At 40.7% G+C, this 12,057-nt stretch overlaps 3 protein-coding genes across 3 annotated transcripts; 1 reads left to right on the top strand and 2 right to left on the bottom strand.

The window, feature by feature from the left end:
- Positions 1-453: 453 nt before the first annotated feature.
- LOC146478780 (coadhesin-like) lies at positions 454-2,364 on the bottom strand. The gene has a single exon (XM_085111761.1). It carries the CDS (start codon positions 2,302-2,304, stop codon positions 1,516-1,518), a length of 789 nt encoding a protein of 262 aa, XP_084967887.1. The 5' UTR covers positions 2,305-2,364; the 3' UTR covers positions 454-1,515.
- Positions 2,365-6,553: 4,189 nt separating this feature from the next.
- On the bottom strand, positions 6,554-8,654 carry LOC146478779 (coadhesin-like). The gene has a single exon (XM_085112388.1). It carries the CDS (start codon positions 8,497-8,499, stop codon positions 7,699-7,701), a length of 801 nt encoding a protein of 266 aa, XP_084968514.1. The 5' UTR covers positions 8,500-8,654; the 3' UTR covers positions 6,554-7,698.
- A 320-nt stretch (positions 8,655-8,974) lies between these two features.
- On the top strand, positions 8,975-11,979 carry LOC146478778 (uncharacterized). Its single transcript, XM_085112387.1, has one exon. It carries the CDS (start codon positions 9,116-9,118, stop codon positions 10,703-10,705), a length of 1,590 nt encoding a protein of 529 aa, XP_084968513.1. The 5' UTR covers positions 8,975-9,115; the 3' UTR covers positions 10,706-11,979.
- Positions 11,980-12,057: the final 78 nt, after the last annotated feature.

Genomic DNA, 12,057 nt, shown 5'->3' with positions numbered 1-12,057 from the left:
TGACAGAGCAACCGTGACATTGGTCGAGATTACTAAATTATTTTGTAAAATTATACCACGAAGAAATGTGGCCGATACATTTCCAGAAGGGATGTAATTTATGAGTAGCATAACAAATAAATATGTTCTGAACACTGAGTCTCCTGATTTTTTGGCCAGTTTGCTTATTGCCATGAGAATATCATAATAAACATAACTTTGTGCAATCAGATTAAGTAGATTGGATCCCTCTCCTCTACAGCGACTCCTTAGAGAGAACGAAAAGTCAGAAATGGAAAGAAAAACAGACATGGAGAAAAAGGTGTGCGGTGGTTGATGGGAAAAGTGGATAAAGGGGAGAAGGGGAGCCTTTCTTTTTTCTCCCTTCCCCCCCCCCCCCCCCCCGGCTGTGCTCCTCATTATCTCTCCATCCACTGCCTTGTCTGTTTGCTGCGAGGGAGACTATTGTTTCCCAACAACAACAACAACAATCTTTATTTGTGCCCAGAAATTATACAGTGTTACATTAATACAAGAAAGAAAAAGTACTAAAGAAGAGGGCACAGTCACTTAGAAATAGCAAGCTCCTTATTATTTCAGTCTCCTTATTTGGTATAGCATCCGAGCTAGTAATTATTGGAAGGTCTTAGGTTTGACTCCATCCTCGGAGACCCAGGGGCAGTTAGTCGGGTAGCAGGGATTTTCGTGGGCGAAAGTTTAATGTACGAAACGTACCATTCTTAGAGTAAACTTTCACCCACGAAAATCCCTGCTACTCGACTAACTACCCCTGGGTCTCCGAGGATGGTTCGACTCCTGATAGGAGTACTCAGATTTTTTTCCAAGTATGCCTGTGTCATTTACTGCTTAATACATTATTCTCATTTATTCACCAGGCTTAACATATTCCATCACATTATTTCCCATAAAAATAGTGCTTTAAAAACACCCTACTACTATATTACATACTTGAACAATAACATTACTCCGACTGTACTAGAGTACATTATTATTCTGACTAGCAAATTCATTGAACATAGTGCTACATCTCCCAATTTTGTTGACCCGAAAAGAAAACCTATGAATTTGGAAAGAGTGCAAGTTGGCAAATCTTGTGAATTTGAAAGTTCTGAATATATACTGCCTTGATGCTGTGACACAGATCTGGGCAACATTTCTGCACAGCCCCATACATTCTGGCGACTCAAAACTCTATTCATACTCATTCTTTGTGTAAGAGGGATAGTATGACAATTATCACGTATAATTAATGTATGGGCTCTGCGGAAATCTTTCCCAGATCGGCAGATCTGCAATAATCAAAATATCTGTAAATATTTGTATGGCAGTATTGAACTCTTTCGTACACCCGTTACTTGGCCGCTTGTTTATCAATATCAAACTTCTGTAAAAAATAAAAATAAATAAAAAGGAAAACACGTGATGAATGACGTGTCAAGGCGTTTGGAATTGCCAACTTTAAGTTTTTTCATTTTTTATCAACGTTTTCCCATATACAGAATTTGGCAAAAACGTTCAGGTGCCTGACGAGCACGCCTGTTCATTGCATGCTTTTGTCTCCTGCAAATCTCCTTCGCAATCTTTTCCACCATTCGCTGGGGCTGGATTTGTACACGTACGCTTCCTAGTTTGTACTCCACCACCGCACTTCTTGTCACAAGCTTCAAATTCGCCCCACTCTGTAAACCCACCATCCACTGCACAAGGTGTAATATTGCACTCATGGACCTCGTCTATGGGCCCTTCGCAGTTCTTTCCGCCATTCGGCGGGGGATTTGTGCACGTTCTTGTACGTTTCTTTGTACCGGGACCGCAAGTTTTGTCGCAATCACTAAAATCAGTCCACTCTGTGAAACCTCCATCTATTGCGCACGGTTTAACATTGCAAGCCACCGTTTCATCATAGGAACCTGCGCAGATTTCGCCTCCGAACTGCGGTGGAGGGTTTGAACAAGTCCGAGTTCTTTTCATCGCCCCGTCATCTCCGCACGGTTTACTGCATTCACCAAATGCACTCCAATCTGAGAACCCGCCGTCTACGGGGCATTCTTTAATCTTGCACTTCTTCTCTTCTGTTGGCGGGCCAAGGTTGAGTTCAAGACAAGTTTTACCGAACCAACCAGATGGAGGATTAGTGCAATCTCTTCGTCTTGTCTTAACTCCTTCCCCGCATTCCTTACTACACTTCCCCCAGTCAGACCACTCAGTGTATCCCCCATCTGACAAAACTCTCCTCGTGATAAAATACAGTGGAATGGCTGCCACACAAACGAAACCTACAAGTCCAGTTTTAAATCTCGCCATGCTATTTTTGACACCAGTATATCAGTATATTAATAAAACGAAATCGCATCGAAGAGCACAGAACAGCGTGAGGCGGTTGCTAAGCTGTCCAAAAATGCGTAGAGATTTGTACTTTATGTAGCATCCTTGGAGTGTTACTAGCCTGAGTATCAGGCTTTCCTAAGGGGAGGGGGGAAGGGGAGGGGGGAAGGGGAGGGGGGAAGGTTAGGGTTAGGTTAGGGTTAACTCTAACCCCCCCCTACCCGAAAAGCATGATACTCAGGCTACCCCGGCCCCGAGGCCCAAACCCTTTCCCTTTTATACCATTTTTGACAGAAGGTAAAACTTTCACTTTAGAAAACGGTAGCTATAAATTCTCTTATTTGGAACCGCTCTCATACATGAATTCTGATGAATTGCATAACGTAGCGCATAACGCATTTGTGCATAAAGAAGGCGACCCTGACACTAAAGTACACTGCAGCATCCCCTTTCTTTGGGTCTTTTCGAGATATTTTGAAAGGTCTTTTAATACCTAAAAGACAGTTTTCCTTACTCTTTTCTCTACTTCAGTTGGTGAAATACCTCCAGCGTGATAAGGGAAATAACGGAAATTATTTCAAGGTCACGTTTCAGACGGAGCTTTTCTTGGTTCTCCGTATCAGTAGTCCATTTGGTACGGTATCCCTCGGAAGTCGAATAGAATAGAATAGAATAGAAATCAATAGAATAAATCTTTATTTAAACACGGTAAAATCCATCAGGAGTATAAAAATTAGAAATAACCTAACTATCCTAAACAAAATTCAAAACCTAACTACAACTAATCTAACCGAAACCTGTTCAGTTCATGAATGCCGCGTATACTAGAACTCCAACTAATCTTTTAAATTGACTTAGAGATTTAGCTCAGTCTCTCACATCACATGGCAGGCTGTTCCAGAGAACTGCTCCGCTATAAGTAACGGAAACGTGACAAATAGTTTGTTAGTCTAACAGATTCCCTCAAGGAGTAACGCGTTTCAAATTTGGAGGATAAATACTTAGGAACCTGAAGACCATTTAAAAGACTTGTATACCATTAAGGCTTCAATCTGTATTTGCCTTCAAGTTTACTCCTGCAATGGTGAATGTTGCAAGCGGGATCTCTTTAGTCTCCTTCACATCTATGAGAATAAGTGGCATTTTAACTGTTAACTAAGAAATAGCAGGGGTTTTTTATTGATCAGCTGAGAAACGTTGAGAAGACTGTTACGGCTGAGATGTCCTGAGTACAGTGTGGATTTTACTTGTAAATAACTTGCCGATCCAACAGTGTAGTTAACTGACTAGTGGAGAACAAATTGTTAAAGTCTCAAAAGAGATCGGAATTACTACAACGTTCTAATTCGGAAATAATAATAATAATAATAATAATAATAATAATAATAATAATAATAATAATAACTTTATTAACGTGTCAAGAAATGTAGCTGAGGGGAGAAGTCCCCTCTACTAATAGTGGACACTTAACTAAATTCTAGCTAAAAAAAATACATCATCATACATTATACATCATACATCAATCGCAAAAATCATGTAAACCCTAGTCATTCTCAGCATAGGTTGCAGCCTCGACAGTTACTGACATTTGCTGCTAGGGCAGTAAGGTCCTGATTACGTATGACTCTTTTAAATTGCTACAGAGAGGGTTGATATCTTATTCTAGGAGTGAGATCATTCATGGCCCATTTTGAAATAAAGACGTGTTTGCTTGTTCGTTTTAACGGTTGCCACAATGAGAGGGGTGTATTTTTACAGGCAATGATACTCATACGTTTATATCCTAGTAGTACAGTATACAGTCGAGATGTTTGTCACAACATTATCAACCTAATTTAATGCCCTAGAGCATCTGAACTAGCAATCGGAAGGTCTTAGGTTCGACTTAGTCCCGTTGCGAGAACTTTGGCTTTATTTTTCCAAGTATACCTACGTCATTTAGGGAAGGTACGTTTTTAATAGGGGGAAGGGGCAGGGGGATTTTTTCATTTTTTTTTCCCGAAAACGTTCTTGGCCCTCCCCTTTTCCTTATAACCCTCCTATCCCGGACAAAGCAAAAACCTGTGACCCTCCCCCATCCCTATCCTTCCGTTCTTTGTTGTCCTTCGTTTATTTCTGGTCAATTTTTGCCTGGTATTTGAGGTCACCTTATTTAAATGTTATTTTAAAAGCGCGGTGGCCACTCCAGGTAACCTCGTTCTGCTACCATGGGCAAGGATTCACGAGAAAATGACTCCGTAAAATGTGCCTGGAGTTTCTTGTAGTTATTGTGGCTGTCCTCCGGCTAGGCATGCCAAACTGACAGCCACAGAAAGTAGTCAAACCTGAGTGAGGCCTCGAGTACAGGTCATCAACGAGGACAAATAGATGGGAAGACGAAAGCCTCAGCTGGCTTTCAGAGCCGAAGGGCGAATATACTTAATTCTCAAACACTGCCTGGTTTCTACCACTCCTTTTGGAAGAACTGCCCTTATAAGGCCAGTTTTCACCAAGAGTTTATTCACGAAAGAAAGCGTCAATGGAACAACAAAGAAAAATTATCAAGGAGAAAATAGAAATGTAAAAAAACAAAACAAACAAAGAAGAGTGAATGAATGAACTGTTAAACTCAGTGCTATTTAATAAGAATACTGAGTAACTAAAAGTTCCTTTTTAATACGAAGGACCGGTACACAGCATTAAAACCTTTACTGATCTGTACATACCAATATAAATAACATCGTGTTTTTGGAAGCCCACCCCAATAGAAAGAAAAACTATTTACAACAAGAGCTGCCTCAACAGAGTCTGTATAAAAGTCCTGTTAAAAGAAACGAAGGCCTTTCTTTCCTTCCAAGAGTTTAAGGGTAAATATATCACTGATATCCCATTTGCACTTTACTATGATTTAATTAGCACTATCCCAGCAAAATGGAAAGTGGCCCTGCATATATACCATTCAGTTTGCAGGAGTGCAACACCCTACTATCATTATCCTTATACCTGTGTAGCATATTCTGTGACTCTAAAGAAGTGTTTTTTATCCCCAACTAAGAAAAGTAAGATCATCAGAAACTTAGTCCAAATAAATTTTAAACAAATTCTATGAACACATTCAACCTCTAACAAATTCTATTAAGGAAATTTCAAGCTTCAATTATGCCTGTCAAAATGGGACAAAACAACAAGATTTGTATATATACATCAAGATTGACGCATATACATCAAGATCAATATACATGCATCACCCCTTAACAAATCGACGGCAGTTTTCTATGGTCTATACTCTTATAGACCATAAAATGACGTCAAAAATGTTCAAAACTCAAGTGGAAACACGAGCCACAGGCGAGTGGTTTCACTGCCAAGTTTTGGACATTTTATGGTCTATAAGAGTAAAGACCATAGAAAACTGCCATCGATTTGTTTTTTACAATAACATGGAAAAAGGACGAGCGGAATTGGCTATTTTTTCTTGAGAAAGCACACGCTACGTCTGACGTCATTTTTATTGTCTGTACTCTTATAGACAATAGCTACGAGCCAATCAGCGCGCGGGAATTTGGACAGTTATTGTAAAATCATACATATACATTAAGATTTGTAGAAACACCATCTGTTTTGATCCCTTTCGATACTGTTCACTTGACCACTGCCTTGAATGTTTGAAGGCTGTTTTAGCTCCGAACACCAAAATTTTTCTGTTTGTGTATGTGCTATTGCACTGAGCTTAAAGGAAGTACTGCAGAATGAAGTTGATACACTGTTGCTAGGGCAGTTTGTCTTTTTTTTTTTTTTAATGTTTACAGACCATAAACAGTGTTTTTAGAGAGTAAGTGATAACATCCCAGAAAATACACAAATAATTATATCAGTACCGATATCAATATCAAAAAATGCCAAACATCAGTAAATATTGTCCTCTTACTGGATCTTTTTGATGCCATTGTTTTGTGGTCAGTGGTTCATTTGAATCCCATAAAATCCTTACATATGTCACAAATCTTGAAGTATATGTTGTGGTTCAATAATTGAACCACAACATATACTTCAAGTGAAAAACAGTGAAAAATTAAGTTTAAACCAAGCTACAATTATTGTAGCTTGGTTTAAACTTAATTTTTCACTGTTTCAAACTCAACATAATGCACAACATGAATCTTGCTACGTATATATGCAAAACCTTGATGTGTTCCTCTCATACTCCGCCCCCCACCCCGCTTCTCCCAGAAAAGTCAGAAAATCAGCATATGTTTCTAGAAAATCTTTCATGCATATGTATAACCGATGATGTGTTAATATAATTTTATACATAAATCTTAAAGTATTTTGTTGTTTTGTCCCTTTTGACAAGCTTCAATGAAAGTTTAGACATTCATCTTTAAGGGAGGGGTTCACATTTCAGCGCATGTGCATGAATCTAAATGCTTTTTTCTCTTTCTTATCAACTTTATGTCCTTAAAAATCCCACTCACATGTACTTCAGTAATCACATTCTATAAGTCCCAGCAAAATGACTGAAGACCAAAATTCACAGAAAATGTTAGACTAAGTGGATTGTACTCATATTGTCGATATTGAATTTAGCATTGACCTGTAGGATTTATTCCACGGTTGATGTATTTACAGTTATTTGCATGCAATCTAACGCAATCATATGAAAAAATTACCACCCAAATTAACTATTCCCTTCCAATAGTTCATAAACAACGAATTAAATTAAACAGGCTTGGGCCATAGTGAGAAAAGGCAAAAAAGTATTTTGATTTATGGACATGCGCAGAGCCGTGAACCCCTCCCTTTAAAACTTTGCAAGAACGTCCACCTACCTGTGCCCAAGACAACAGAAGTTCTCTGTGAAGTGCATTTTTGCATTGACACTGTTGAAAATATCAAGCGACATTTCGATGTTGCCATTGCCACTTTCAGTGTTACCTGCATGGCAGAGAATACCAACTATCTTTCAACATACCCTCTTTCAACATTCAAGCTGGAAAATGTTCCATTTATTGACAAAAAAAACGACAAATTAATTAACTTCAACTACCTACCAAAATTGGCCAATAATTGTGTTCATGTGTTAACTTTGCACAGCTCTAAGGAAAATTCAAACTATTGACCGCCTCCGATCAGCTCTGTTCCTTAACTTCCAGTAGAATTTGGCCATTTTGCTCCCAAGGTGTTAAATTTCAAAACTATCAATTTATCGATCTCGGATTGACTTCTTGATATTTCTTGATATTTAAGACTTAGGCCTGGTTACATGGCATGTTGAAAGATGGCGCGTCCCTATATGTGTAAACATTGAATTGAAAATGGCTGTATAAAAATTATAAAAAGCATCGAAACGGTGACCACAGGTTATTATTCTGCTAAAGGTAATTTTCACAACTGCTATGCTTGCTTAACAGGGCAAGGATCTGAATTACACGCCCTAGTCTCTTCCAGTGGTCCCTCGCAATTTTTTCCACCATTCGCCGGCGCTGGATTTGTACACGTACGCTTCCTAGTTTGTACTCCACCACCGCACGTCTTGTCACAAGCTTCAAACTCGCCCCAGTCTGTAAATCCACCATCAACTGGACAAGGCTGAGTGTTGCAGTTTTCCTCTTCTTCTAGCGGTCCTTCACAGTTCTTGCCCCCATGAGCAGGTGGGGGATTTGTGCATGTTCTTGTACGTTTCTTCACCCCGGTGCCGCACGGTTTATCGCACTCTCCAAAAGCTCCCCACTCAGAGAAGCCTCCGTCCACAGGACACGGTTTCACGATGCAAGCCTTCGTTTCCTCCGTCGCTCCATCGCAAACCTTGCCTCCATATTGTGGTGCTGGATTTGTGCAAGACCGCGCTCGCTTCTGTATGCCTTCTCCGCAAGTTTTATCACATTCCGAGAACGGACTCCATTCCGTAAACCCCCCATCTATGGGGCATTCTTTAATTTTACACTTCTCCTCTTCGCTTTCTGGGCCAAGTTTTTGTTCCAAACACGTTTTACCTAAAGCACCGGGTGTGGGATTCGTGCAATATCTAGTTCTTGAGTGTTTCCCTTCGCCGCAATCAGCAGAACATGGCTGCCATTCAGACCAGGCTGTATATCCACCATCTATCGAAGCTTTGCGGACTACAAAATATAATGGAATTAAGGCTAAACATGCCAAAGCTGTAATTGTTGGAAAACGACAAATCTTCGTAGTCATTGCGACTGGTTTCAAGTTCAACAGAGTGCACAGTCTTCACAAACTAGGCATCTTCATAACGTCAAGAATTTTCTGAATATTTGTTGAGTCGCAACCAATCAAACACAAGAAAAATTAAGCATAAATTACGTCCTGGAACAAGACAATGAATAATTTTAGGTTTGAACGCGGGGCATATCATATCATGTTTTGTGGGTACAGGACGAAATGAATCTAATTTCGTGTAACTAACGGAACTAAACTCGCGTCAATTCAATAAATTATTGATTTTTTTTTGTCCCAAATAACAAAGTTACTTCCGGAATCCGCTTTACCAAAACTTCGCGATTTTGACGAGTGCGCGGTTTAATATGTGGAATAAATTTGAATATCTTGAGCATGAATTTAAATTCGAACCAAGTTTGCATCACACAGCAGCATGTACTATAAAAATTCAAGGAGAGCGGGGGTCAATGTTTACCGAGAATCTTATACTAGTTTTCCGCCATGTCAACTTTGTTTCCCAGAAATATAGGAAGAATATATCGAATTTTGTCCACGTGTCACCTGTTAAAAGTGCTGCACTGAGTCACGCAACTTCAGTATTCATGTGGCAATAGCTTGCTCCAGAGGAAAAATGCATCTTGTGCTGGTACACGGCTATTTGCTCGGCGGAACTGGATCCAATGTCTACACAGCGAACATCGCTAAATCATGGAAAAATCAGGGCCACGCGGTCACTGTAATTTGCCAGGATCCGTTCGCCGATCGCCTTGATTTCGTCGATGAATTTATCGTCGGAACCGACAAGATTCCCTCCTCAGCCCCTAAAGCCGGAACTTTACGAGTTGTGGTACCAGACATTAATGGCCTTCTACTAGTGTACTGGTACGATCTATACGAAGGATATGAAGTTAAAACCATGGTGAACTGCTCTTTGGAGGAGATTGAAGCAAATATAGAAGGCACAGTGGCAGGATTGAAGAAAGTTATTGCTCAAGGCGTCGATCGAATCCTTGCGAATCACGCAATCCTGAGCCCCGTGATTACTAAACGCGCCACAGAAGGGACCGGGGTTCCATACGACGTCAAAATACACGGCAGCTCCATCATTTTCTCGGTCAAAAACCGCCAGGAGTTAAGGCGGTACGCGGTGGAGGGTATCAAGAACTGCCAGAAGCTCATCGTGGGAGCAAAGTACATGGCTGGTTTCGTGGAAGAGACGTTCGAATTGGAGAAGGAAGACATGGGTCTAATGAGTAAGACTGTGATTATCCCCCCGGGAATGGACCCGGAAGTGTTTCAATTCGGGGGCTCTGTAAAAGACCGACAAGAAGCCTTCTTAAAAAGCGTGGCGGATTTCATCAATAGAAAGCCTGACGGGAGACGAGCGGACAAGATTTCGCTTCCCGATAACAACAACCACAACTCAAGCGACTTGAACAAAGCACTGGAACATGTCGTGGAGTCGTACGACCTCCGAGCGGCCGATTCTGACCTCTGCGAGCGCTGGATTCCATTTGAGGAAGATGAACCCATCATTTGCTATTTTGGCAAGTTCCAAGAAACCAAAGGCGTGGGAGAGATTCTAATGGCTTTTCCAGCTATCCTGAAGAAGATTCCCAAAGCAAGACTGCTGCTCATAGGGTATGGAGGCCATCGCGAGCACTTAGAAGGCATGCTGGCAGCCATGGTCCAGGGAAGGTTTGAAGCTTTCAAAGCCTACGCGGGGGCGGGGAATTTCGTGGACATCCCACCGGCTGCAGAGAATTTTTTTCACCAGATTTCTCCGGGGAGAGTTACAATGACAGGTCTACTGGAGCATGCTCAGTTGAAGGAGATTCTTCCTTTATGCAGCCTGACCATTACAGCAAGCAAAGCCCTGGAATCCTTTGGCATGGTGTCAGTAGAGGCCATGTCTGCTGGAGTCTTGCCGCTGTGTCACGACCATACAGGAATCTCCGATGTTATTGGAGCCGTGAAAGAGGTGGACCCGGAGCTGGCTGATATTATGCGCTTGGAGATACGTCCCGGTGGCTTATATGGCGTTGCAGATGGTGCGTACCTCGTGGAAAACCTACCGAATAAAGTGGAGCGCGCTCTTCATTTCCTGTACCCGAATGGCTTTGCTGACCACAGTAAGAGGCGTGCAATGTCGGCCAAGCTCAGGGAGATTGCCGTGGCCAAGTTCTCCTGGGATGTTATTTGCAAGAAGATTTTAGAATAATGGAATGACACTTAAATTCTTTCAAATAATCGTGAACTTAACTTGAAAACAGATAAGATTTTTTGAGATAGACTTTTGACAGATAATCATTGTCAGTAGAGTCTTTTGTTAGAGTTTTATCTTGTCACAAATTCGACACAGTAATACACGATAAAACGTGCTTGCAGTAGAAAAACAGTAGGCGAGCAGTTCCCATAGAACCTTTATCAATCGATTATCGAAAAACGAAGGCAAACTAATTCCCCTGGTTAATCACGAGAAATACAAACAGCGCAATGAACCAATCAGAATTCGAAGCAAACAACCGTGCGGAGTGTGTTTTCTTCAGAGATGGTGGGTCACGTGATCGGTGCGAACATTGATTATGTCGATCGCGCGGTTCCCGATTCTCGCATCACGAGCCACCATGTTTAAAAATTAGTAATAATCAAAGATTAGGGAGTGCGTTCGATGTCACCAGGCTCTCTCTCCTTTGTCAATTGGTAATGATGTCATCCGGCCCTGCAAAATCTGCGGGGGATGCCAGATACGCGTGACGCGTCCCAAGATCTATTCATTCAATCAACGTTGTTCCATGCAATCTCAACTCCAATCTGTATTAAGAGTTTCGTTATTTCTAAGTCGAACGCACTAATAATAATAATAATAATAATAATAATAATAATAACAATAATAATAATAATAATAATAATAATAAGGACTCGTTGTACCCTAAGTTTCACCTCTAATTCTAATAGAACGAGAAAGTAGTGAGAGTTGTTTCAACCAATCACAGAACGTATTAAAACGAAGTCAAAGTAAACGCTAGTTGCTTCGGCACTCTTTAATGGCTGTGGTTAGTCAACTGCAGCTAATCAGAACTCGAAGCAAACACTGACAGGCGACTGGTTTCACTGACGCTTTGAAAGGCGAGCGAGTCAAGTCAAGATTGCGCAAAGTTTAGCTTCTGAGCGGAAAACAAAATTGAAAATACTGAATAAACAAATAATTCTCATTAGTATTTTCGACAGGCAATCGAAACGTGTTATATCCCAATCTTTATATACAATGACCTGGATTGAAAACATTTAATATCACATATATTTTTCTCTTTTTTCTTTTTTCTTCGGTGATAGCATATACTTATCAAGTCACATTTCTGATTACATGACTGATTGACTATGTCGATGAAATTAAATGCATTTATTCTCAAAGTGCAATGAAAATGCTTAGGGTAGAGCTTGTGAGTACAATGTATTAACTTGAAGTGGTTATTAATAAAATTGTGGCTGATACTCAAGATTTTCTGCATAGGGTGCTCATGCCTAATTCAGTACTCGACGACAAGGTATCGATCTGTATTCAGTGCCCGA

This window comes from Pavona decussata, unplaced genomic scaffold (genome assembly GCF_977016875.1).
Source record: "Pavona decussata unplaced genomic scaffold, jaPavDecu1.1 SCAFFOLD_64, whole genome shotgun sequence".
Lineage (NCBI taxonomy): Eukaryota > Metazoa > Cnidaria > Anthozoa > Scleractinia > Agariciidae > Pavona > Pavona decussata.
Note: the sequence above shows the minus strand (reverse complement) of the source record. Positions and strands in the feature narration are given on the sequence as shown.

Coding starts and splice junctions, on each gene's coding strand:
- LOC146478780 (XM_085111761.1), bottom strand. CDS start 2,304: ATGGCGAGATTTAAAACTGGACTTGTAGGTTTCGTTTGTGTGGCAGCC.
- LOC146478778 (XM_085112387.1), top strand. CDS start 9,116: ATGCATCTTGTGCTGGTACACGGCTATTTGCTCGGCGGAACTGGATCC.
- LOC146478779 (XM_085112388.1), bottom strand. CDS start 8,499: ATGACTACGAAGATTTGTCGTTTTCCAACAATTACAGCTTTGGCATGT.